This window comes from Pristiophorus japonicus, chromosome 10, assembly GCF_044704955.1.
Source record: "Pristiophorus japonicus isolate sPriJap1 chromosome 10, sPriJap1.hap1, whole genome shotgun sequence".
Taxonomy (NCBI): domain Eukaryota; kingdom Metazoa; phylum Chordata; class Chondrichthyes; family Pristiophoridae; genus Pristiophorus; species Pristiophorus japonicus.
The window spans coordinates 118821646-118849433 of record NC_091986.1 but is presented as its reverse complement, the minus strand read 5'-3'; the positions used below and the strand labels follow the sequence as shown (position 1 = coordinate 118849433).

Here is a 27788-nt window from a genome sequence, read left to right as displayed (position 1 = left end):
ATGGATGGGTTCCCATCTCTTGTGCAGCATAGACTTTAGGTAAGGGGGGATGGCATAGTAAAACATAAAAACAAAAAAATTACAAATGCATCGTTGGATGTGCAAGAGTGGCCTGGGGAGTGATCCCTCCCAGTGGGGAAGTAGTTGACAATTGCTCTGTCCTGTTCTCATAGTGGGATGGTTGAGATTAGTACACAGAAGAAATCTTACTGTTATTTGCAAGGTGCTAAAGTGTAGAGTATTTGCACCATTCATATCTGAGCATTCTTGCAGACACTTTGCAATTGTAATGAATACCTGTTATTTAAAAATATGGAACTTATACAACAAAGCACATTCACTCAATGAGAAGCAAAAGATGACTAGGTTGATCTAGTAGACCTATCTTCATAAGATTTTAATTTCCATCCCCTAAGTGTCCTTTTTTTAAAAAAAAAATTTAAATTGTAGAAGAAAGTTATGGCTGGCTATAGTGGTCAGTTAGGCATTATTGGATGCTCCATGTGTCAGCAGCGTTTCTGGTAACACATCCAATTGATGTTCTAGTGGAGGTAAAATGTGGTAACCTACTTATCGAAGGCAGATCACCAGTTTCTTGCCAAACCAGATACTTGAACTACCTCCTGACTAACTGGGTCCCTTTCAACGCATGGCAGGCTCTATAGCAATTGAATATAGATAATGAAACGGGGCTTTACCATACAAGCTTTCATTTTATTTTTGTCTTATTTTCCTGTGTTTTTTTTCCCTTCTATTGAAGGTTACTGATGCATGTAGAGGTACAGTTCCAGGTTTGCTGCTGTGGCTGTTCTTGCTGTGTGGCAGGAAGGTATTTGACCAGGGATATCACAGCTTAACTGATGCAATACATTTTTTAGCTGAATATTGAGCAAAAATGGTTGCTGATTTGTGTTCTTATTTCATAGCCTAAGGAGTGTTAATACTGCAGTTCAAGGACTGTTGGATTTTTTGAGTAGACAGATAAATAAACTTGTTCACTGAGGTAATTGTAGAGGTTACATCAGGTTGAAAAAACTGGGTTATTACAAAATAATAGCAAGTATTGCAGAAGGAGAAACGTGAGATGATAATCTTCATGGAGATCATGCAAGTTACAGGGCCAGAAGACTACCCATGGTTTGCCTTGAGGGCAGTATCTCAAGATCCAAATCAGGGAGCTGTTAGGTCAAAATTGAGGAACCAAATATTTAAGAAATTCTGTATTTTTGTTTCTTGGTATGTGGAAGATGTTGGTACGGCAGTATTTTTGCCCAGTCTCTAGTTGCCCTAAAGTAGTGGTTGGTTGTGGGCTGCCTTTCGAACTAACTGGTGATGAAGGAACAATAATATGTCGAAGTCGGGATGCTTTTCTATTTTTGACAAGTCTGCATTCATTACTCATCCATAAACAAATCACTATCAAGGAAATTAGGGAACAGAAGCTGGCCACTTAAGAGGCCATTAAGAGCCAACCTTGTAGAGTGGACTAGTCACACTGACCACTAGCTGGGGGGTGGGGGAGGAGGAGAAGGAGAGTTCAGCCTTCTGTCTGTGAAGAACTATGGGCAAATCCTGGAGTAAAACCTTCTGTACAGCAAAAGAAAAATAGTCTTAACCTCCCCGGTGCAAAATTCTTTGAATCCCAGGTGATGTCTTGCTTGGAATTAATGACTTCCTAAAGTAAATGGACTGAACATTTTTAAAGGAATGAGGAAGATAATTACAGAAAGTAACCAACATTCATACATTGAATTTAAAAAAAATTCAAATGCTGGAAATAAAAATAAGCTGCTAAAACACACAGCAGCTATAGAAAAAAAGACAGGTTAACATTTTAGTTTTAACGGAGTTCTGATAAAGGGTTATACGCAAAATGTTCTATCTACTCTCTTTACAGGTGTTGCCAACATTTTTTGTTCTGGTTCTTACTCTTCCGATAAAAGTTTGAATCTGACTTTGTTGAATACCTGCTGTATATTTAGTAAAAATATATATGCTTTTGATGTGTACATGAGAAAACCTGACTGGAAATTTAATACAAATGCTTGCATTTCTGATTTGAGTGTTAAATCATTTTGGCCTGTGTTTTATACAAAAGTCTAGATGTTTCTAGTATTTTGCTTTAATTGTGCATTTTCTTTCCTTTAGATTGCCTCACTTACTTCCCCACATCCCATTCCTGATTCAAAATCCCTTGGACATTCCAAACTACACGTGCCAATTACGAAGGTTTCTCCTATGCTTTCAACGGGGGCAGCAAAGCCAACTCCAGCTACAGTCAGACCCTTGCAGCAAGAATCAGCACAGCCAGAAAAATCTCAGGCAACACATGTCAGTGATACCAAAGTGTCAAACAGAGACCCTCGCATAAATAGGCTCAGTCAACAATCAACTCGGACAAAAGGCCCACTGCAAACAGAGAAATTTGATAAAACAGTAAGCAAAAAAAATAGCCCAGCTGGGGGATCGTCTGATAGGACGGAAAATCAAAACAGTATATCAAAACAAGACAAAGATAAAATCTGTGACAGATTGGTCAGAAAGGAATCCAAAGTTTCAGAAGGAAAATCTAAATTGGTATCGCCAGTGAAAAATAAGTTGCCTTTTAAAAATGCCAAAAAAATGGACACTGAGAAGGTAAAAGTAGAAATCACTAAAAGAGATCCAAGGTTGCGAAAATCTTCTCAAGATAAGAGTGATAGTAAAGTAGAAACAAAAGAAAAGAGGGCAAGTACTGAAAAAAAAGTAGAGGAAGATCAGGGTAAAGGAACTGAACGTAAACCTTCAGTAATGAGAAATAAAGCAATCAATGGCATTCTGTTGAAAATTGAAAAGGATGGAAAAGAGACTGAAAAAGATGTTTCTAAATCTGGAGGATTTCATTTTAGATCACATTCTAGATCTTCAAGATCACGCTCCCCAAGATCACGCTCCCCAAGATCACGGTCACCCATATCACGTTCTGCTAGACAAAGAGGTAGATTGTCACCAAAAAGGAGGCGTATAAGTGTTTCACCACTTTCCAAAACACAAGACAAAGAAAAGTTAGTGAAGCGACCCCTGTCTGATGAGTATAAACAGAATACTAATAACTGGGAACATCGCGATCTAAGAAAGAAAGCCAGTACCAAACCAGAAGCAAGAGATCCAAGGAAACTGAAGAGAACACGGGAGGATAGAGGTCAGGAATCTCAAGTTATACATCCTGAAAACAGAAACTCCCCAAGACGCTCTCCTGAACCAAAGGAGAATGTAGAAAACTGGCATGACCCGCCATCTGCAAAAAGGTGGAAGTCTGGGTGGGAGGAAGCTAAAAGGTAAGTTAGGAATGTACAGGTCCAGACCGGAAAGATCATCGTAGTCCATGTAACTAGTAGCAACGTTTTTTAAACATTAAAAACATACTATTAACATCCATCAATTGCATCCTTTGTCAAAAAATATCTAACTCCCTATTGAATTTGTTTCAAGTAACTGCCCCCACCTAGTTAATCTGTTCCACACATTCACCACCATCTACGTGGAGTAATTCAATCTAGAGTGTCTGTCCCACTTCTGTGCTTGATTTATTCATCTCTGTTCAAACTTGAGTCCATTTTCACTGGTTAGAGGTACTTATGTGAAACAATTTATATGGGGTCAATATATTTTGATAAAGTCTTCACTGAGCCACCTTTTCCATACAATTCCCTTTAAACCAATCTGGTTACAGTGCACAATGTATCTTTGCCCCCAGATCTTCTGTGTTGCATGCTGTAGTTTAGATAAATGTTGTATTCCTTGTGTGGAATATATACATGTGTTAATTGCTTATTTGCCTTCCCCAGTCTTGCCACCTTGCATTTGTCCACATTAAATGACATCTGCCACTTGTCCATCCCAGTAACACAGTTTGGTCTGCATGTTCTGTTATTTGTCTCTTAACCACCATACCCTCCCTGCGTGCACGCGCATATTCATTTTGGATCGTCAGCAAACCTAACTTAGTTTATGTCCCTACTTTCAAATTATGTAGAATACAAACAGCAATGATCCTTGAGGCACCCTTCACCTTCATTCCTCTCTAATTTTACAGTGATATAACTTTTGGGTGATGTGATGTACAGTTGTGAATTTTTTTCATTATTCAAAAACATAGGAAGGAACATAGGAACAAGAAAAAGCCATTTATTCCATTGAGTCTGTTCTGTCATTCAATGAAATCATGCCTGATCTGCAACCTTAACTCCATATACTCGTATTTGACCAATATCCCTTAATACCTTTGGTTAACAAGCTATCAATCTCAGATTTAAAATTAACAATTGATCTAGCATCAATTGCTGTTTGTGGAAGAGAGTTCCAAACTTTTACCACCCTTTGTATGTAGAAGTGTCCTAATTTCACTCCTGAAATGTCAGGCTCTAATTTTTAAACTATGCCCCCTAGTTCAAAACTCCCCAACCAGCAGAAATAGTTTCTCTCTACCCTGTCAGTTCCCCTTAATATCTTGAAAACTTCAATCATATTACCCCTCAACTGTCTAAATTCCAGGAAGTACAACCCTAGTTTGTGTAATCTCGCCTCGTAATTTAACCCCTGGAGTTAAGGTATCATTCTGGTAAAACAATGCTGCACTCCCATCAAGGCCAATATATCCTTCCAAAGGTGTGATGTCCAGCACTGCTCACAGTATCCAGGTGTGATCTAACCAGGGCTGTGTATAGCTGCAGCATAACTAGCCCCATGTATTCTAGTTCTTTTAGATAAGGCCAGCATTCCATTCACCTTTTTGATTATTTTCTGTACGTCCATGTCATTTTAATCTATGTACTTGGACCCCCAAGTCTCTTTGGTCTGCTGCTGTTAGTTTCTTATCATTTAGAAAGTACCCCGTTCTATTCTTTTAGCTCCAATTTACCTACATTGACATCCATTTGCCACAGTTTTGCTCATTCACTTAAATCTATCTATTTCTTGGTAATTTTATGCTTTCATCTACACTGCCTACAATGCTGCCTGTCTGTATCATCGGCAAATTGAATATGTGGCTTTCTATCCCATCATCTAAGCAGTTAATAAATAGTGAATAGTTGAGGCCCCAACACTGATCCCTGCGGGGCGGCACTAGTCACATCCTGCCAATTAGAGTACCTGCCCATTATCCCTACTCTCTTGTCTCCTGCCGAGCAATTTCCGAACCAGGTCAATAATTTGCCTTTAATTCCATGGGTTTCAACCTTGGTTAACAGTCTTATGAGGGACTTTATCAAATGCCTTCTGGAAGACCATATAAGTAACATCCATAGACATTCCCCTGTCCACTACCTTAGTCACCTCTTCAAAAAGTTCAATCAGGACTGACCTACCTTTTATGTATCCATGTTGGCTCTCTGATCTGCTGAAAAATTTCATGGTGCTCAATCACCCGATCCTTAATTATAGACTCTAGTTACATTTCCCGACAACAGATGTTGGACTAACTAATCTATAATTCCCTGGTTTCCCTCTTGCCATTCTTAAAAAGTGGAGTGACGTGTACAATTTTCCAATCTAAAGGAACAGTTCCTGAATCGAGAAAACTTTGGAAAATTATAGTTTGGGCATCTGCAATGTTCTCACCTACTTCCTTTAAAACCTTGGGATGGAAGCCATCTGGTCCTGGGGATTTGTCACTCTTTAGTGCCATTATTCAACATATCTGCCATTTTCTTCTTATCGTTGACAATATCATCGGTTTAAGGGGCCAACATTGCTCCTGACCACCCTCCTTTTCCTAATATGATTGTTAAAAAAAATTGTTGGTTTTAATATCTCTTGCAAGTTTCTATTCATACTCCCTTTTTGTAGCTCTTGCTATCTGTTTTGCCACTCTTTGCTGTTCTTTGTATCTTTCCCATTCACCAGGATCTGTGCTATTGATTTGCATTTTTGTATGTTTTTTTTCTTTGTTTTATGCTGTCGCTCATCTCTTCAGTCATCTATGGCTTTTTAAACTGGTTCTGTATCACATTCTTTTTTGAACACCTCCCACTGATCATCTGTCATTTTGCCCAGTTTACTGTGGATAGTCTCTGCCCATATTGAAGTCAGTCTTGCCTATATCTAGAATCTTAGCTGTTTCGTGTTTCTCCTTTTCAGGCACTATGTTGAACTCTTGCCATTTTATGATCGCTATTGGATAAATGTTCACTCACCGTTAGACTCTTAACTAAATCTGTTTTTTAACTCATTACTACATCTAATATAGCATACCCCCTTGTTGGTTCTAGGACATATTGTTGCGGAAAACGATCCTAAACACACAAGAAATTTGCTACCTTTTTGATGTGCTAGCCTGCTTGTCCAAATCTGTAAGAAAGTTAAAATTCCCCATTAAAACATAAAAGCAGCTTGTCTAATCTCTGCATTTATACAATCTAGCACTTCACAGCTGCTACCAGGGGCCCTATACACAACACCCACTACAGTCTTAAATCCTTTCTTATTTCTTAATTCTACCCATAAAGTCTCCACTGCTTGTTTACCTCTAGTTATATCCTCTCATCGCTGAAGTGGTTTCATTCTTAATCACTAAGGCTACTCCTCCCCCTCTACCATTTTCTTTATCTTTCCTGTAGTTATATTTAGTTCCCAGTCCTGACCGTCTTGCAGCCATGTCTCACTAATGGCTATCATGTCATACCCTCTTAAGTTGAATTTGCGTCGCTAGTTCATTCAAATTATTCCATATACTCCATTTATTTGTACAAAGAATGCTTATTTGGGCTGCACACCCTAACCTATCCTTCAGCTGTAATGTTTTACTCACTCATTTCTTATTTCTCTCTCCTGGTTTAATCATTTTACATCTTTTAGTTTTTCCTTTACCTATAGTGCCTAAAGCACAAAGAAGGTGGAGCTTTTGATGTATTTCCATGGCTGCTGCCAGGCATTGCAAAGTACTGTAGTAATGCCATCAGGTTCTAACTGAAGCCACTTGAGGGAATTGAAACAATGGATGGATCAGCATCTAAAGGAAGGAAGATTAATATTTCAGGTGTCCCTTCATTGTAGCATGATTTTTGAGGGATAGGATTTGAACTCAAGTCCTCTAAAGGAGTTATTGAGCTATCAGTTCAACCAGTAAATTATTTGAGATGGTAAAGTTAATGAGCAGATTGATATGTAATAATTATAAATATTTGTTTTGTAGCTTGAAGCAGAAACAAGAGACTCCGGCACATACAAAATTTCCTCATCAACAGAAGGATGTACATCCTGGAAATAAAGGTATTCTGTCACCTCGAACACCAAGGCAGCAAAGGATGAGTGTTGATGCAAACTTACAAATCCCAAAAGAATTGACATCTGCTAACAAGAGAGATTTATTGAAAAAAGTAAGTAGAAATGTATTGAATACAATTTGGAATGAGTGTATTTCTGTTTTTCCTTAACCTTTTAACCAGGTAATAAAGCTTCCTCATGCTCAACTATCACACACTGGAATGTGCATAATCAATTGCTGGGTGGGTGGGGGTGGCGAACAAAATCAACCGTGGCAGTTTGGGGGGAGGGGGGCATTGTGAAGGAAGGCTAAAAGTCTGAGGACATTTAAGGATCTATTTATTAGGGATGTTTGAAGGTATGACTTGTGAAAATTGTCCCTTATCAGGATTGTACAAAGTTCCATCTGGCCAAGAAAACTCGGGATTTTGCTTCTGAGTTTGGCAAAGTATGAGAGCTTTGGTCAATCCTGAGCCCTCTGCATTTGAATCAGAAGTTGAAAATAATAGCTCTCCCTCAAACTATTCAAGCAGTCGAGCTAGAAGACCATAAAGATCCAAGCATTCATATAACTATAATCAGCCAAGGATGGTGCTACTTGTCCCAGTGTCCAAATGCAAATGTTTTCCAATTGCTGGTCGGTGGTGACCGTTTTCCCATGAAAGCTGCCTATTTGTTCTTAGCATGCTGAACTGGTGCAAGCAACTTTGAGCAGCCTTAAATGGTATCCAATGGAATGACTAGGATTTGTGAATTATTGTTGGTGAGGGTATGGAGATTCACAGTTGACAAAGTTTCAGGATCATTTACTCAGGGATCCGGTTCCAAGAACAGATGGAACAGAGTCTTTCATCAGGAAGATTTGTGACCTGCCAAGCAAGGTGCTCTGCCTTTCAGGGAGGATGCAACATATTGTCTTTTTAGAGCTTCAGAAAACTTGAGGCCTCTTTAATGGAACTTGCTGGTGCAATTTTCCCTTGTGCAATCTTTGTTGTAGTCACAATCAATCGAAATGTTCAGTTTCTTTTGGTTTTTAGACCATAGTTATGGTTGAATAATAACACTGGTAGTTTAGTGACTGCCTTCTTCATAGTGTGGAGAGCTTATCTGGAAGAGACTTGGATCCCATACAGCTTGTGGCCCATAAACAGATTTGGAGTTATGCAACAATATAGTTAGCCCATATACTTTTTAATTAGTATTCCACAAGAGTTTAATTGTGGAACCAGTACTACAATAGTGGTCCCGAACAAAGGGCGATCTTTTGGGGTAGATTCCAACTTAGAATCCAGCCTTTAGCACTGAACAAATTCTATATTTCTGACTTGCAAGCAACTCGCATGGTGCGGAAAGTTGCAATGGATGCAGAGATCGCTCTAAATACTTGAAGGGACCCACCCTCTATTCAGACATGAGCAATTTCATTTTCAATAATTGACTCTTTGGGGTTGAAATTCTGAAGTTCTGGGGCAGCAAGGCAGTATCCCTGGATGGCCTGTTGATCTCTAAGGTTTTGTAATCCTTTCCACTCATGCCTGTTGATATATGATTCAACTACATTGGTCATCGTGGTCCCTTGCTAGCTGAGAAAGACCTTGGTGCATGGTCCATTTACCAGGCTGCGCGGCCCATTCAAAATTTCATGCATGCACGAAATTTCACGTTGGATAAGCCAGGCTGCGCGGAACCGGCGGATATCTGCGCGACCACGGCAGCTTAGAGTGTCTCTCTCCCAGGGATCTAGTCGGGCCTCAGCTTTTTCCTATATTTATAAATAACTTGGATGACAGAATAGAGAACCATTTATCCAAGTTTGCTGACGATACCAAGTTAGGTGGCACTGTAGATAGTGTAGAAAGTTGCAAAGACACTGCTAGACTAAATGAGTGGGCAAAACTGGCAGATGGAGTTCAGTGTGGGAAAATGTGAGGTCATCCACTTTGGACCAAAAAAGATCAGAGTATTTTCTAAATATACTAAAGCTAGGAACTGTGGAGGAGCAGAGAGATTTAGGGGTACAAGTATAGAAATCACAAAGCTAGTGGATGGGTACAAAAAGTAATTATTAAAAGTCTAATGGAATATTGGCCTTTATGTTGAGAATACAGAGGGATGAAAGATATGTTCGTTATATAAAACAATAGATTCCGTTTAGAGTACTATTTAGTTTTGGGCATTGTACCTCAGGAAGGATATATTGGCCTTGAAGGGGTGCAGCACAGATTCATCAGAATGATACCGGGTCTAAAAGGATTAAGTTAAGAGGGTGGGTTGCATAGACTCGGCCTGTATTCCTTTGAGTATAGAAGTTTATGGGGTGATCTAATTGAGGTGTTTTAAGATAATTAAATGATTTGAATGGATGGATAGAAACTCTTTCTTCTGGTGGGACAGTCCAGAACAAAGGGGTATAACCTTAAAATTAGAGCTGGCCTATTCAGCAGGGTAATACCAGGAAGGACTTCTTCATACAGAGTAGTGGAAATTTGGAACTCTCCCCTGCAAAACTGTGGCTAGGTTAGTTGAAGATTTCAAAACTGAGATTGATAGATTTTGTTAGGCAGGGGTACTAAAGGTTACAGAACCAAGGTGGTAGATGGAGTGAAGATACAGATCAGTCATGATCTAATTGAATGACTATGATTCCCTTGAAGGTTTTAGACTTGGATAGACAATTAGATCTGGTACTGACATTCCAACGAATAGTTTGGCTTGTTAGAAGGTCAACTTTGCACTAGAGTACAGAGGAGATTTATGAGGGTGTTGCCAGGACTGGAGAATTTTAGCCATGAGGAAAGATTGGATAGGCTGGGGTTGTTTTCTTTGGAACTGAGGAGGCTGAGAGATTTAGTTGAGGTGTATAAAATTGAGGGGCCTAGATAGAGTGGATAGGAAGCGCCTATATCCCTTAGCAGAGGGGTCAATAATCAGGGGCATAGATTTAAATTTAATTGGTAGAAGGATTAGAGGGGATTTGAGAACTATTTTCACCCGGGGTGGGGGGGTCTGGAACTCTGAGTGGTAGAGGCAGAAACCCTCATCGCACTTGAAAAGTATTTGGATGTGCACTTAGTGCTCTAACCTACAAGGCTACGGACCAAGAGCTGGAAAGTGGGATTAGGCTGCATAGTTCTTGTTCGGCTGGCGCAGACACGATGTTCATATGATTCTATGAACAGTGTTCCACCAGTTGCTTTCTGCAATACGGAGTGAGTAGGGTACATCCAGGAAGACCTCCAATTTGGAAATAAACTCGCAGAGCAAAAGCAATTAATGTATTCATGCCAAAACCATGACTTGTAACACTTGGGGATGTGCTAAGCCTGTTTGTGTGTGCGAATATGCGAAAGCTCCAGTTAACGAATTAAGCAGTTGAGAGTAATGTATTATGTTAGAATCGAGAAAAGTCACCTGAGTTGGGTAAGGCTGTTAAAGGAATACTGTTCCAAGATTATTTCCTTCTCGCACTTGAATTGGATGATGTCTTACTAGGATTTGTGGGCGTGTCTATTAAATACAAATTCAATGAATCAAATGATTGCTGGAAAGTATTTCATAGATGGTTGTCACCCTCTGAAGCAGGCTTACAGGTAGACGTAAATATAGGTACGGTACAGCCCCTTAAGAATAGACATGATGGGTTTGAGGGCGTCGAAAATTGAGGGGGGAGGGGGTGTTGTGGGTTAATTAAGATCTCACACTGATGAGTCATGGGTGACCATGGTCTTTTATAGCTTGCTCAGTTGCCTTCAGAGTTTGGGAGAAATTGGCCGGTCTATTTTAATCTTCCTCAGAAGTTAGCATTGCTGTCATTTGGGAAGAGTGGTTGATGGACCCTTTTCTTGCCCTTTTTAGTATGCTTGTATATGAAGGTTGAGCTTTACTAGAATGAGGAAAGCCATATGTATGGTAGGAAATACATTACTTTATAAACGTTATTCAATTGACATGGTCAGAAAAGACATGCTTTTCTGCTGAAAGATAGCTGTTGCAAACTTAAATAGTGTATTTTGCTGAATTCAATTTTTAAGCAATTTTGTAAACCAGGTTAAAACCTATTAAACAAGTTATTGGTCTGATTCATTGTTTGGATTTATGCAATTTGTTATATTTCAAAAAGAATATTCCATGATTTATTGATAGGCTCTTGTTGATAACCCTCACTGCTATTTTCTTTCCTTCCCTCATTTCTTTTAAGGTGTCTATTTGTGTTGAGTTATAGCTTCATGGGCAGTGACAGCACGACAGAATTGGCCATTTCTAATGCGAGTCTATGTTTTCTGGGCAATCTGACTAATTGGGGTAGAGGCATCACAGCGCAATTTTGTAGTTAACTTGATATCCATGTATGCGCTCTACGTTAATAGTGATCGAGAGTTAGCCAATTTTCTACTACCAAGCCTGGGGAAACCAAGTTGCTGTCTTTCCTCAAATTAAGTGCTTGTAACTGTTTTAGAAAATGTTAAAATCTGGTGATTTTAAGTATTCCTCATCTTTTCATCTAACCCAAGTTCATAATCTGTTGTTTATTTTCATAGGCAAATCAACGACTAACAGCTGCAGAAATAAGTTATGATGAGTTTCTTGTCGTTGCTCATCAAATCAATCAGTTGTTCCAGTACCAAGAGGAAAAGAGTAGATCTAGTGACTGGCAAGCATCCCATGTTACTCCAAGGGGTTTTAAAACTGAACTAAAGGAAGAATCTCCATCGGCTAGAACCCAGGGTAAAGGTGCACCATTATCTGAAGCAGAACTGAGCTATCTTGAACACATGTCTAAATTAAAAAGAACTCGGGTTCAGTTAGAACAATCGCATGAATCAGAACTTCGTTGCAAAACAAGAGAGGCTCATAATAAGGATATATCGGGTGATCGTTCACTTAGTGTAAGAGAAGATGGTGACCAAGGACGTAAGTCTCCAAGTATAAGCAGCAATTCATACTCAGTAATTGAAAGGAAACTTGGAGAAAAAAGAGAAGCAAATGAGAGTGGGCATGGACATTACAGTGAAGGAAGGCATTCGGAAAGAAGAAAACTGTGCGACGTCAAGCCTGTGAGACGTTCTCCTGTTGGTGATAATAGACAGTCACATGACAAACATTGTGACCGTGTGTCACCGCTACGTCAACGTATGAGTCCTTTAGTAGATGAGGAGAGAAACCAAAGTAACATACGCGATAGCAAAAAACATGTAGATGAAACATTGCCAATTAAACAAATCAGAAGTTCTCCAATTCCTGAAGATCGATATAAAGCAGATTCTAATCACGGAAAGTTGTGTAATAACTGGACAGAGTCAAGAAATGAGCAGCGGCAGGGATCAAAACATCACCCCATGGTTGAAAGAGACATCCAAGAATTTGGTCCAAGAGATGGGAAAGGTAAATTTAGAAAAGTGAATGATGGTTCTCTCAATTCACCTGTGTTAAAGATTGTATTCTCTTTTCTGGGTCACAATACACACACTGGCAAGCAGGCACCTCCTCACAGGTTTATGAATATTACTTTTGGCCATGAGCAAGAACAGAAGACTTGCTGCCTTAATATTGAAGTATCTGCTTGGTGCCTTTTTCCTACTCCTAGTGAGATCAGGAAGTTACCCAGGATTTAAAAAATAATTTTGCCATGTTCTAACTTTTACTGAAGGCATTAACTCATGTTGAAGATATAGTTTGTCCAAGTGGCAACAATAGCTCACCCAAGTGGCAACAATCGCTCACCTAAGTGGCAACTGCCTTGCTTTTCACTGAACTTAATTTATGAGCTTAGGCGGTGATTGTCAGTGGGTCATTGGGATAGTGGGGACAACTCAACCAAGCACTGATTCTGCCCTCGTCTGATATCTTCGGTTGCAGTTTGAAATATTATCTGATTCGTGATCAGGAGTGAGTGTCTGGCTGATTTTATACTAAAATATCCTTTAATGAGGCTACCTGTGCCACTGGAGCCCTAGCTGGGATCAGCTAAGTGCAGACCAGAAATTGACTGGACCTTGTAAAGTTTCTCAATACTGCACGAACAGGGCATTTTTTCACTGAGCCATGGGCATTATCTTTCCACTCAATGGCAAAATGCACCTGGCCACTGTGGTTTCCGAGTATTTAAGCTTTACCACTTACCAATTATCACATTTTCTTTTGCCTCTCTGGGTGCTGACTCTTGGTATCATGAGTGTCCATAACTCTTCAATACCTTCCCCATGACCATTCTCCATATGTCAGAGTGGAGTGTGAATATTAGCAGGCTACTTCATTGTACAAGGCATGACAGCTGAGCCTGATCTTTGTTCTTCTAATACCTATACGTGTACATTTTCCAGCATGGGTTACTGGATAGTAATTGGGTGTGGAACTTGGACATTAAAGCCAACTGTTACGCGTCAACCACTGCCCATCTGTGCTTTTATCCACAAGACCATTGGGGATAGCTTGTAAATGTATTTTTTTTTAATAAGGAAGTTTAATTGACTGCCTCATTAAATAAAGCACAAATATTTGATAATTAAATACCCGTACCACTAGAATCACAAAAGTACTCATTAGTCCCTTCTAAGCCTAACTTGTTAATGGCAGTAGATCCACTACAGTTGGGCTGGGCTAGCTTATTGGGCAGTCATATTGAGACATATCAAAAATGTTTAAGCTCATTAATTTTAAAAGGAAATGTTTTACTTGCTCAATATTGAATGGGATAGGAGTTCACTATTTTAGTATTGCAGAGACTGCTATAGCTGGAGACAAAGCTGGGTACTATAATTGTCATGTTAAAATGTACAGAATTAAAATTGTTTTTCTGATCTCAATAAAATTATGCTCGCCAATTGAAGTAGTACAGTAGAAAAACCGAGAGTTGAACTGATTTTATTGTGAATATTTTACGGCAGGTCAGTCAATCCCACCCTACCATGTGACTTAATGTAGTCTGTTCAAAACAATAATTTAATGTACTTTATTTTTATCAGACACAAAAAGAGAAGAACCAAGAAACCAATGTGACCATCATTTGGAGGAAAGACCTGCTTATGATGCACCACAGAGAGGCAGTGGACGAGTTGAAAGTTCAAGGATAAAATCTGGCATACTTGAAATGCCTCAGAGATTTAGGGAACCTTCTGATAGACCAGGGCAAGGAAAATCTGGATCTACGAGAAATCTGGAAAAATTGAGAACTGATGAATCCATTGAACCAGATAGGACATGGCTTCGTAGTCGGGATGGATCTCCAAGCAGTGATGGGCGCATTGCTGGATCTAGGATAAGATTGCAGGATCCCCCCGAACAGGTTGCCCAGCCGATTGATGGTGCTCCTGAGCAGTCTGGTCTTTGGATTGAGGGTATTCCGGGGCAACCCAGTGCACACTTCGATGGTCCAGGTGGTTCCCACTCTGGACAGCCTGGCGCATGCTTTGATGGTCCACACCGAGGACAGCCCGGTGCATGCTTTAATGGTCCAGGTACTATACACATAGGACAGCCTGGTGTGCGCTTTGACAGTCCAGGTGGTCCTCGTTCTGGGCAACCTGGACTGCACTTTGACAGTTCTCGCCCAAGGCTGCCTGGACCACGATTTGATGGTCCTCGCATGGGGCAGCCTGGGCCACGTTTTGATGGTCCTTGCCCAGGACAGCCTGGACTGCGCTTTGACAGCCCACACCTGGGACAGCCTGGGACACGCTTTAATGGTCCACACCCAGGGCAGCCTGGGGTGCGCTTTGACAGTCATCCAGGGCAGCCTGGGGTACATTTTGAGAGTCCACAGCCTGGCACTCCACAACCAGGTTCACACCCTGGTCAACCCTGTGGTCACTTTGACAGTCCAGGTGGACACCCAGGGCAGCCCAACACACGCTTTGGCCCACACACAGGACAGCCAGGCACACAGTTAGACAATCATGGAAGTCATCTAGGGCACCCTCGTTTTGATCCACATCCTGGGCAGCCTGCCATACATTTTGATGGTCCACATCCACGACAGTCTGGTGTACGATTTGATAGCCCGGATGGTCTTTTAGGGCAGCCTCGCATGCGTTTTGATGGTCCACAGCTTGGGCAGCCCAATATGCGCTTTGATGGCCCAAATTCCTGTCTAGGGCAACCTATTGCACGCTTTGACGGTCCACATCCAGGACAGCCCAGTACACACTTTAATGGTCCTGGTGGTCGCCCAGCACAATGTGCTGTGCGCTTTGATGGTCCACAACTGGGGCAGCCTGGCACACACTATGACAGTTCAGGCAGTCACCCAGGGCAGCCTGCCATTCGTTTTGATGATCCGACTGGGACTCGGTTTGACATTATTGCTGCGCAACCAGGTGCATATTTTGATGGTTCTCGTGGGCCACTGTTTGACGGGTCTCCAGTGCATCCTGATCCTAGATGCAGTGTCGCTGGTCACTTGTTTAATAGTCATCCTCCAAGTTCACAGTATCAGGGAAGAGTATTTGATGGACAGTCTGGACCCAGATTTAATATGCCTCAAGGATCTCATTATAATGAATCTGCCGTACATGGAGCAACAACACTGACCAACCCAACCTATGGGCCAGCTGGTCCTTGTTTCGATGGACAGACGCCATTGCCTCGGTTGGCGGGACCCCATAATAATGACCAATATGATCCAACATGTGGAACGTTTTACAACAGTAACCTTCCTGCATCATTGCCTGAAAACATGCGCCAACTGCAGCCTGTAAGTATCAACATACTTTTGTTCCTTTCAAAAGGGAAAAATCTTAAGTAAAAATTATTGAAAATGTTGTCTTTGGCTCCTCCAATAATTTGGGGATGGATGGGTAAAAGTCCCTTGTAATACTAGGACCTAGAGATCAAAAGGTTCCAACAACAGTCATGGAACTGTGCAATGTCAATAGATTTAAGCTGGGATAGCATTGAGATCACTACAATTGTTTTCGTGGCACTTGTCGATGGAAGGTTAAAATAAATTTGTGTTCGCGATCACTATCTGACCTGTTCAGGAAAGTGCTCGTGTGGACATCAGATAAGGACAGGATTGAGCTTGGCTCAGATGCTCCACACAATCAAAACAGAATGCTGAAAGTTAATGTTAAGGCTAATGTGAAAAATAGCTATTTGAGTGAGACATCAAAGAACTGCTGGTGACTGGAATAGTATCCAGTGTTTTTAGAAGTGGGTAGAAAATTGGAGAGGAAAATAAACTTAACGTTGGGCTGTTTCATAAGTGCAATAGCATAATTTATTGTGTAATCTCAGTGGATGCTTTAATGATCTGAAATTCTTTTTATTTCGTAGGTTAATGCCATGACTGGTTTTCCCCACAATCCGATTCCTTTTAATCAAGGCCAGCAGTACATACCTCCTCAAGCTTCTGTTCCAGTTACGCAGATTCAACAAGGTATGCATATTCTGCCAGTAAATTGGACAGAAGAATTTCTCATAATTTGCTTTACTCTTAAATCATATAATATACAGTGAGTGGCAACCAGGTCTTGATATTTGCCTTGCAAACTACAGCCACATCTCCAACCTTCCTTTTCCCTCCAGTCCTTTAACGTTGTCGCCTCCCAAGTCCATGTCCATGTCCATGTTTCCCACATCTCCAGGTTTGAATCTCCCGCCCCCCTCAAATCAGGTTTCCTCCCCTGCCATTGTACTGAAACTGTCTTATCAAAGTGAGGCACCAGAGAACTGTCGTTGGCTATTGAATCCCCCAAGGATCTATGCTTGGGGCCCCTCTTATTTTTTTTATCTACATGCTGCCTCTTGACGATGACATCCAAAAACATGTCCGGTTTCGCATGTAGGCTGACTACATCCAGCTCTACCTCACCGCTACCTCTCTCAACACTTTTGACCCCACATCCCCTCTCCATCAGCAAGACTGCCAGTTTCCATCTGCGTAAAGACTGCCGTCTCCCCTGCTTCAGCTCATCTGCTGAAACCGTCACCCATGTCTTTGTTACCTCTAGACTCAACTATTCCAATTCTGTCCTGGCTGACCTTGCAATCCTCTAAATTTAAGCTTATCCAAAACTCACCCATTATCCCTGTGCTCACTGACTTATAATGGCTCCCAATGCAGTATTAATATTCTAATTTTTGTTTTTAAATCCCTCCATGGCCATGCCCCTCCCTATTTCTGTAACCACCTCCAGCCCTACAACCCTCTGAGATCTCTGCACGCCTCCAATTCTGGCCTCTTGTGCATCTCTAGTTTTCATCCCTGTACCATTTGTGGCCGTGCCTTCAGCTGCCTAGGCCCTAAGCCCTAATCAATGTTCAATTCAAGAACAAGTTCATCCAGGCAGAGGTTGATTAGGTCTTCGTTCAAGGAAGAAGGCCATCCTAGTGAGGGATGAAGATGTAGAGGGAAATACTATCTGATTCCTTGTACCTCTAGGGTTCATGTGCTTTAAAAACATACAAGCTGTGACTTATGATTGGAGTCTTCTGGTAATGCTATTTTATAATTAGAAATTTTCCAGAAAATAATTCTTGCAGCTGGTTAATGGTGGGAAAGATGTTCACATTTTAAAAGGTCATTCTGTAAATTTGCATTAAACTAGTCTATTGTCCCAAGGAACAATGTCTAATAGCTTTATTGTATGAAGCCTTGGATTTGAAATAGCCAATAATCTTCTGGTGCTAATGAATTTATGCAATATTAAAATCTCAGCTGCCTGCTAAGGTCTATTTGGATTTTGGGTCAGTCATCATTAGATCAATGTAACCTAGTTATATACTTGAATACATTCAGTTAAGAGCATTGATTTATTTTGTCTGTTGTGTAATAAACTATTATAATATCACAGGATCATCTTTTGCACCTTTGGATAATCATTTGGGGCAGTTGGATGTTAATGAGCTGTTTTCAAAGCTGCTTTCTACAGGAATTTTAAAGTCAAATCCAGTAGAATCCATCCCAACACGTAAGTTTTTCTTTTTTTTTAAAAAAACATTTTTTTTTAAACTGATTCATTGTGTTTCTGTAGTTTTATTTGAAAAACCTAAATCAATGAATAAGGAGTGAAGAAGTGAAAGTATAACTTCATGGTTTTGTTTCAACGAATTTAGAGTCCGAGGTGTTTCCAGAAGGTGATACTCAGGCTCAAACTGTAATTGAAGAGGATGAGGAGGAAGAAAATGAGGAAAACATTCCAGATCTTACCAGCTTTCAAATTGAGGAACTGAAGCAGTAAGTAATTTCTAATTAATTCCTGACTTCGAGCACAGCATTCATAAGGTCTGTAGATCTTGAAACTTGGTTCACTCAAGCTGAAGGCAATCTGATCAAAGCGATGCAGACCTTGACTGATCAACTAATGTAAAAACAGTCGCACTTCAACCAGATGTTAGCATTGATTTCTTTAAAGTTTTATTCTTCCTCACTTGTTCACTGAATAGGTAATTGAAAGGGTTGAGGGAGTGATGAGAGAAAGACTGAGGCAAAATAAATGCTTCTTTGAGATTGGTGACATATCGGTTACGTGCTTTTTGCCCCCCACTAAATCTGGAGCTTGTTCTGAAACAAATCTTGTTATTTTTCTCCAGTTGTTAGTATATATTGGAAAGGGTTTACCTTGTATTGTTTCACTCAACCTTTCATACTGCTTTTTTTCCCAGATAGTTCTCTTTGTAAATGTTAAGGTTTTTTAAAAAAAGTTTTTAACTTCACACCATTCGGCTCATCATGCCTGTGCTGACTCTTTGAAAGGGCTATCCAATTAGCCCCACTCCTCTTTCCCCATAGCTCTGCCATTTTTTTTCTTTTCATCTCTTCTGATTGAAGTGTACCTGTTTTTATATTAGTTGATTAATCAAGGCCTGTAGTTTTGATAATTCACTTTCAGCTTGATTGATGCCAGACCTGATCTCAAGGTCTACAGATTTTGAGTGCTGTGCTAAAAGGCCATGAAGGGTACTTGTGCTGTCTACTGACATCGCATTATTTTTGCAAGTACGCAGTCTGTTTGAAGCCGATACAGTTGTGAATTTTGAATTTCATTGAATGGAAATTCTTTAAAAATCAGTGGCTTTATTTGATGCCCGTGCAACGAAACATTCGATTGTACGTGCAATTGCATGCTATACAATCAGGTACAAAATAGTACAACACACCAGTCAACTTTGAAACTGAAGTGTTAACCCGTATCTCAGTATGTTACCTAGCTGTCAGGAATTGCCAGGAATAATTAACGGTTATTTCCTTTTGTGCTGTTGCCATACCATGGGCCAACATGCAAAGTATTTCTCTCTACATTGTCTGCAAGGTAGCTTCTTGATATAATTTGTGTGCTTCTATATCCTACTAATTGCTTCAACAACAGATGCTTTAAAACAACTTCAGTCTTCTGTACTCTGCATAATTGATTTATATATGGTAGTTGAATAACGGAAGGAAAATGAAGTGCTTTTTATAGTTGTGGTTGACATCGCATCCAGTTTCTGGAGAGCAATCCGTAAAATGTTCTCCATCTTTTCATCTGGCTGGAGACACGGTCTCTATCGGAAACTGAGCAATACATATGGCATTCTCCCTTATGCCAGCAGGAGAATTATACACCAACAATGTTGAGGATAAAGGAGCTGGGCTTGTTTACATTGAAGTTCAGCCAGCGGAGGAAGACTTGTATGGTCGCAGTTCTGTAATGTAAAAGAGTCTATGGATTGGTCAAAATTTATTAGCTGAACGTGTTTCAACTCCATGTGCAACAATCCTGTGGTTCTCTTTTGAACCTAGTGTAACTTAGAGCGTGCTGGTCCCTTGTTCACAAACGGGAGATTGATATGCAAGGGTTAACTACGTTCAGAGTTAGGAAAGAAAGTAGCCGTCCATTTCACCCTCGGCCTTCAGAAGAAGCAGAAATTGGTAATGGATGTATTTTATTTTAAAAATCCTTGACTCAATCTAAGTTAAATACATCTTTCTGCTTTGAATAATCTTAACTGTGATCCAAGTAAAAAAGAATGTGGAACAAAGCAAATATGTATGTGGTTCCGCTAAGAGCTCGAGAGTATTGATTCAGTCTCCAGCCTATTAAAGATTTATAAGAATTTTGTGGTTCGGACTACATTGGTAGTAGGCCTTTAAAATAAATGCTCCACCTAGAAATAGAGTACGATGTTTGTTTGATATCAGTATTGATCATTACACTTCATTATTGATTTCTCTTTTTCTAAAAAAGGAGATATGATGGTGTTATCAGCCGACTGTACACAGGTATTCAATGCTACTCCTGTGGAATGAGGTTCACCGCATCGCAAACTGATGTTTATGCAGACCATTTGGACTGGCATTATCGTATGAACAGAATGGAAAAGGACATCACTAAGAAAGTGACTTACAGAAAGTGGTACTACAGTTTAACAGTAAGTTTATTGTTGCTGCAAAACTTCTCCAGCAACAAATTTTTTGTGCAAGTTGATCTCCTATGGCATTGTACATAGGAAGTCAAGGCCAAGTAGAGTATTCAGGCCAAACAAGATTGGATAGTGGAGGATAATTGGACCCAGGCGGTGAGGAGGCAGATGAGAAAAGAGGGTAAATGAGTGGAGAGATGGGGAGTTGGGCAGAAAAGATACAAAAATTATCTTGGAGGAGTGGGAGGGGAGAGAACAGGCTAGAACTTTACTGGGGGATGAGGTTCAATTTTATTGCTCAGTGGGCAGAGGTGGCGAGCACTGCATATGGGTTCAGTGGCTCATTTTGATGGAGAGGGGAGAAAGAGTGCCAGGGATGATTTAAATGGTCAGTGCGAGGTTGCTGGGTGACGTGTCTGATTTCAATGATTTGTGAAATCAAAAAAGCAAATTCATTATTTAAATGGGGAGAGATTACAAAATGCTGCGGTACAGAGGGATCTGGGGGTCCTTGTACATGAAACACACAAAATTAGCATGCAGGTACAGCAAGTAATCAGGAAGGCAAATGGAATGTTGGACTTTATTGCAAGGGGGATGGAGTACAAAAATAGGGAAGTCCTGCTATAACTGTACAGGGCGTTAGTGAGACCACACCTGGAGTACTGCGTACAGTTTTGGCCTCCTTATTTAAGGAGGGATATACTTGCATTCGCGGCAGTTCAGAGAAAGTTCACGAGGTTGATTCCTGAGATGAAGGGGTTGTCTTATGAAGAAAGGTTGAGCAGGTTGGGACTATACTCATTGGAGTTTAGAAGAATGAGAGGTTATCTTATTGAAATGTATATGGTTCTGAGGGGGCTTGACAGGGTATATGCAGATAAAATGTTTCCCCTCGTGGGGAATCTAGAACTAGGAGGCATAGTTTTAGAATAAGGGGTCGCCCATTTAAAACTGAAATGAGGAAGAATTTATTTTCTCGAGCCGTGAATCTTTGGAATTCTCTACCCCAGAGAGCTGTGGAGGCAAGGTCATTGAATATATTTAAGGTGGAGGTGGACAGATTTTTGAATGATAAGGGAGTTGAGGGTTATGGGAGTTGAGTTGAGACCAAGATCCGATCAGCCATGATTTTATTGAATGGTGGAGCAGGTTCGAGGGGTCAAATAGCCTACTCCTTCTCTTATTTCTTATGTTATGTGTGGTAGGGTGAAAGCCAGGATTGGTATTCTTTCTTGTGGCGGGATCGTTTCGGGTGTTTTGCTCCGATTACAATGCATGTAGCTTCAGATTCCCACCCAATTTTACACAAAAGCTGCTTTAGCGTGCCGTCTGATTTTTCGAGAAGGTTGAGTCAATGGCCCCGTAATTTTAATGACACCTGCTTCAAAGTGCTGCCAGACTCAGTTTAGTTTGCAGCCCTCCATCGCTCACCTTCAATTCTTTTTCAGTCAATCCAATCATTTGGCTTCTACTATTGGACTGATGTCCAGTTTTCAACATTCTGCCTTGTAACTAAAGAGCAAAACTTTCTGTGGAACTATTTCTTTATTCCATGTGCTCATTTTCCACTTTTGCACAAAAACATCGGTACCAATAGAGAAGGTGATTTCAGGCAAAATTTTAAAATAGTTTAGGAAACAATGAGGTCCTCTAACTGTCCTGATGAGGGACTTCAGATGGGACTGTCATGTAATGTTTGGTGAACCCCACTGTATTAGCGTGACCCTCATGCACTATCTTCCAGTGCAATACTTATAGACTATTGTATCCACTGACCATATTTAATACACAATTAAAATAATTGCATTCATAGCAGCATGGTGTTAACTCTTCAAGATCAGGTCACGTGGCTGTTTTATTTATCCTGCCCTGAATCTAGCTGCTCTGGAGCTTGAAACTGAGCATTGGTTAAAATTATCAATAATAAAGTTGTTTAGAGATTTCTTTTAATTAAAAAGATTTGCAGATATTTTATTCAAAAACAATAAACAATAAAGAATGGTTCTGGTTTTAAAATCATGGCAGAAAAGTAGAGGTATTGGAAGGTTTCTGAAACATTGTTTGCCCATCCACAGGACTGGATCGAATTTGAGGAAATTGCTGACCTGGAAGAGCGTGCCAAGAGTCAGTTCTTTGAGAAGGTCCATGAAGAAGTTATACAGAGAACACAAGAAGCTGCAAAAGAAAAGGAATTCCAGAGTGTTCCCGCTGGACCTGCTGGCGTACATGAGGTAGTTTTTTTTTTATGGGAGTGCATCTGATTAAAACATATGATAGATCAGATCCTCTGGGGGGGGGGGGGGGGAAACATAACTTTTTACTTGATTCATATGAAAGCCACCAAATGTCATTATTTTTGCAAGGTGCCCATTTTATTTACTAATGTGTTTTCTGCTGCCAAGAGCTTTTGGTATTTTCCAGATAGGGATTGCAGTACATGCTCTCGGTGAGGAGACTTGAGCTCAGCACCCTCCCGGATGCTCTAACTCCATTTGGGTGGTCTTGGGCCAGGGATTCCCAGGTGCCAGTGGGGATATTGCACTTTATCAAGGAGGCTTTGAGAGTGTCCTTGAAACATTTCCTCTGCCCACCTGGGGCTCGCTTGCCGTGTCGGAGCTCCGAGTAGAGCGCTTGCTTAGGGAGTCTCGTGTCGGGCATGCGGCCGATGTAGCCCGCCGAACGGATAGAGCACAGTAATAAATGAAAGAATGCCCCACACATGAAGGGTTGGGGAGCAGGTTGTTAAACTACTTCCTGCAGGCCAAGGAGGTAGCACGGACTGCCATAGCCAGCTCCCTCCACAGCTACCTCCTTCCACAGTGTATGAGTCACGTGACTGTAATCCCAACTGATCATCCTTTTGCACTGTTAGGAGACATGCAGGCAGCCTGATATTTTCTGCTCTTTTCTTTGATTTGGCTGCCATCTCTCTTAACCAGGTTGCTTGCTTTATCCAGTACTGCCATTGACTCTTAAGAAACAGCAGCTTTTATCTTTTCCTATGCCAGGTCTCTGCTTCTGCCTTGCCTCCAGCTAGTCCCTCCCTCCCCTGCTCCCACCCTAGTCTGCAACCATTCAGTGTGCATTTTATACTCCCCTACCTAGTCGCCTTTACCCCTGACCTACGGCCCAGGTGCATCTGAGATGTTGGCGGCTCGATTTGGGGTAACCCAAACCAGGTACCGAAGAAAAAAAAATTCTCCAGTACATACATGAGCAACATCCTGGAGAACGTTTGCATTAGGAAACATTTATGAAGAGTAAATAGGTACCAATTATGCAAATCGAAAAAATTCAGAGGGGCTGAAAGTGGTGTGAATCAAATGTTCTGGGCAGAGATCCAAATGCAAGTTACCAATCCAGTCCTTCTCTCCAATAATGAGAAAAACATACATCAGAAGGGTTTTGGAAGTTTAGCATATCCTAAATCTGAAGTGTGTTGCATTGTATTTGCAAATTAAAATACCATATTCTTAATTTAATTTCAAAAAATAAATACTTGGCACCGTGCTTAGTTTATCAAACATATTTGTGTTCTCATTTGGCAGGTCTGTGAAATTTGTCAAGAGGCTTTTGAGCAGTACTGGGATGAAGATGAAGAAGAGTGGCATCTGAAAAATGCAGTTCGTATGGATAGTAGAGTAAGTACAGTAAGCCCAATTTTTAAATGTTTTGCTGCATAGGATGAATAAAAATTGTCAGTTGTGTACAACCATTGATACCTTTGGCAGTTGCAATAATAGTTTGGCTGAGATCACATTTTCAAAACTGTCAGTCTATTGGATTAACCAACAATATATTATCAATTGTGGGAAATTTTAAAGAAAGAACCTGCATTTACATAAGGCCGTTCACTACTTCCGGACATCTCAAAACGCTTCATTACCAATGAAATACTTGAGTGTAGCCACTGTTTTATAAGTAAACATGTTGGCCAATGTAAATGACCAGAAAATATGTATATATATTGATCTGTAACACAGTTTCTTTCTGTTGTACTGTAGTTAAATTTAAACTAGTGTAGTATTTCCAATAAAAAATGTTTTTAGGTTTAATTAGCTTGCTGCCCAAACCAACTGCTAAGTGTTAGTCCTCTGAAACCTGTAACTGAAATCATTGGGCCGGAGCTTGCTGGAGCAGGGCATTTTGTGGCATGCCTTGTTGAACTTTTTTCTGCACCCTTCTGCTCAAATTTGTTTTTGTACTAGAAATTGCTGGAAGTGCAAGCTGTGATAACAGCATGAAAAGGCCAGCGGATCTCAGTGAATGGCGGGACAAACAGTGCATCTCTGGGATTTAAGGATTGAGAAAAAATGAAATGACTGAGGAAGAATTAGAGTGGGTGAATTAGTCAAATCAGGTACAGAAAGAGAAAAAGAAAGGGGAAGAACGATTGGATTGAGAGGGAAAGAAAACGACAGGAAAAAGATTTTTTAATTTGACCATTTTTTAAATTTCGAAGAACAATTTACTACCTCAAAGCGTGACACTCCACTGTTTCAATTGTTTAATTTCTGGACCAGAGAAGTTGATTGGTACTGCATTAACAATCATTACATTGCGTTGTTAATTACCAAACTTAACTTTTCTGTTGCAAGTTTAATTGACAATTAATGTGCAAATCCAGCAAGTCCTTGAAAACGAGAAGGGTAAGGATGAAATGCCATTTGTGCAAAGTAAACGGCAGAGCAATGTAAAACAACCAGCATTTTCTGTAGATTCACAACTTGCGCTGTATCTCTTAATCCTTGAACTTGTTGGCTGATTTTCACATTAACGATGTGTGTTATCGCGCCATAATTTTTCCAGCAAGGTCCGGCCCGTCGGTTTTAATTTCAATTGTTAGGCTATGACATTCCTAATACTGCTTCTAATCGGGTTTATTTTTGCAAAGCGAATAGAATTTTAAATCTAGTAACCGCGCGGATATTGTCACTAATTATTTTCATCTTTGAAATGCGAGCTGATATCTGTAACAATGTTTTTCTCTTTAGACATATCATCCAGCATGTTATGAAGATTACAAAAACGTGAGTATGAACATGAGTCAGTTCTGTTTACCAAATATAGGCCCTGAATTTGTGGTCGGAGGTGTACCTCAGGAGTATGCCTCCGACACGAAAGATCGACGAACTTACCTCCTGGCTCTAAAGCTATGGAGAGTTTGGGTGCTGGGCCTGCAGGTGTCGCCGATATAAAGGTCCATGGATCCCAGGCGGTTTGGAAGCATTCCTGAGATCATGTGGGCCAGGTCCTCCAATGAGAGAGGAGGATTCCATTTACAAACTGAATTCCCATGAACCCTACTCGAATCCCCAAATAATTAAACAATTTAGACAACTAATAAAACTAAATGTTCTGATTTTCAAATTTAATGAAAAGTCTCTTACAGCAAATACAATTTTTTTAAAAAAAAGGTCCACATTTTATTTTAAGATTTCTAATAACCGGTACGCTGGTGAAAGCAGCATAAGTTTCGTCAGCAATTGCTGAGCAGTAATTAGGCAAATAGCCCAACTCTGTGCCAGCAAAAGTAAATTTCTGGTTAGTTTAGATGGTGTGTCATAACTTCCAGCTTTTTGCACATGAGAAGACCCAGAACTTCTAGGGCCTTTCAGAAGACTTTCGACTCTAAACGTATGCGGAACGTGAGCTGTTACGGGGACCATAAATTCCAAGCCATAATTGTTGAACACCAATTTATATTAAAATAATAATCAAATGCCAGAATACATTTCAGTTATGTCTTTTAATAGCAAAATAAGCTTGCATTGTGTGCTCTTTTTCAACAACAAAAATCCAGCAGTTTTGTAGGATGTTGTATTATTATTTACAGATACAATATGTAATTTGTTTTTTAAAATATGAAAACGGAGTCAATTTTAGCATTGCTTTATCAAATATTCAGTTATGAAAATTGCTTTTACATAAATTGTTTCTCATTACCTTCTGATTTCTTTTCGTTAGGCGTCATTTACAGATACAACTCCATCTCCAAGTGAAGCTCCTATAGAAAATCCACTACATTCAGTTATTGTTAAACAGGAGCAGTTGGATGGTAGTTGCAAGATCACAGATCCTACCAACAGCTATAAAGATACTGAGAGTGTGCTGACAGATACTAAAACTGAAAAAGATACTTCAGCTGTGAAAATGGAAACACTCTAGGTCTGCCTATCATGAAGTGTTTTTTTCCGTTCATTATTACAGACTTTAGTATTACAAGAAGAAACAGATACAAGATGAATGGTTGGATTTGATGTATCCTTTTGTATGAGGGTGACTCTTATGACACTGAAGTGATACTACCTCTTTTTACGTTGAAATCATTGGGAAACATGCAAAGCAGCAATAGTACATGCTACCTTCAAGGAACATGTCAAATTTGAACCTTTTTTGTTTTATATTTTATAATTTGAGGCAGGGATCTCAGCTGAAGTTAAATATTGAATACATTTTGGTATTTGTATTTTCAACTGCATGTGCAGTTCAGGTGTGTATTACTGTGTGAGTGCTGCAAATGAGTGAATGCACTTGGGGAATGAAAATGTTACTTTTTTGTAAATGTAAATTCTAAAAAAACAATAAAATATTTTTTGAAATATGTTTTGTGTACAGTTGATGCAAAGTGTTTAAGTTAATTTTTTAAATATTTATGGTGCAATGAAAATGAATACTTTGGTTTATTTAGGAAATTAAAATTTGTTATAAAACTACAGGATCTGAACTATTGAGAAAATAGAAATAAAAGTTGATATTTACCTGACATAAATATTTGTTTTTTCATGTAAATTCCTGCATTACGAGTTGTTTTTGATAAGTTAGTAAATCTTCATACAGCTAAAAATCTATGCACCTGAAAATGAACAATGCAGTGTTGAATCCATTAGAAGTTAACCTTGTATGTACTAAACTAAATAAACCACCTGCACACAAGATTTCTCTCTGTTTTTATTTCTAGAAATCTTAATCTGAGCAACATTAAAGAATGGTAATATACATTATTACAATAACCTACTACCTGACTAATTTATTGTCATTTTTAAATGTTTGGTATATTTTCTTGAAGAAATATTTACTTCAGTTGTCCTACCAGGTAACATATTGTACAGCATTCCAACCACAATGCAATTTGATTCTGGTATTGACTAAATTTAATTATTAGACTATTAAAAATAAATCGTCTTCTGCCTCAAACTTTA

The 27788-nt window shown here is 39.9% G+C and overlaps 1 protein-coding gene across 1 annotated transcript in view; it reads left to right on the top strand.

The window, feature by feature from the left end:
* Positions 1–27522, top strand: part of pcf11 (PCF11 cleavage and polyadenylation factor subunit) — a 40384-nt gene extending 12862 nt beyond the window's left edge. Inside the window, exons 5-16 of the mRNA XM_070892048.1 lie at positions 2149–3317; positions 7175–7358; positions 11784–12627; positions 14208–15934; positions 16516–16618; positions 18036–18152; positions 18298–18418; positions 20409–20592; positions 22662–22817; positions 24135–24227; positions 25581–25616; positions 26554–27522. Coding sequence (XP_070748149.1) covers positions 2149–3317; positions 7175–7358; positions 11784–12627; positions 14208–15934; positions 16516–16618; positions 18036–18152; positions 18298–18418; positions 20409–20592; positions 22662–22817; positions 24135–24227; positions 25581–25616; positions 26554–26754 — 4935 coding nt within the window. The 3' untranslated portion in view covers positions 26755–27522. The remainder of the gene's footprint in view (positions 1–2148; positions 3318–7174; positions 7359–11783; positions 12628–14207; positions 15935–16515; positions 16619–18035; positions 18153–18297; positions 18419–20408; positions 20593–22661; positions 22818–24134; positions 24228–25580; positions 25617–26553) is intronic.
* Positions 27523–27788: the final 266 nt, after the last annotated feature.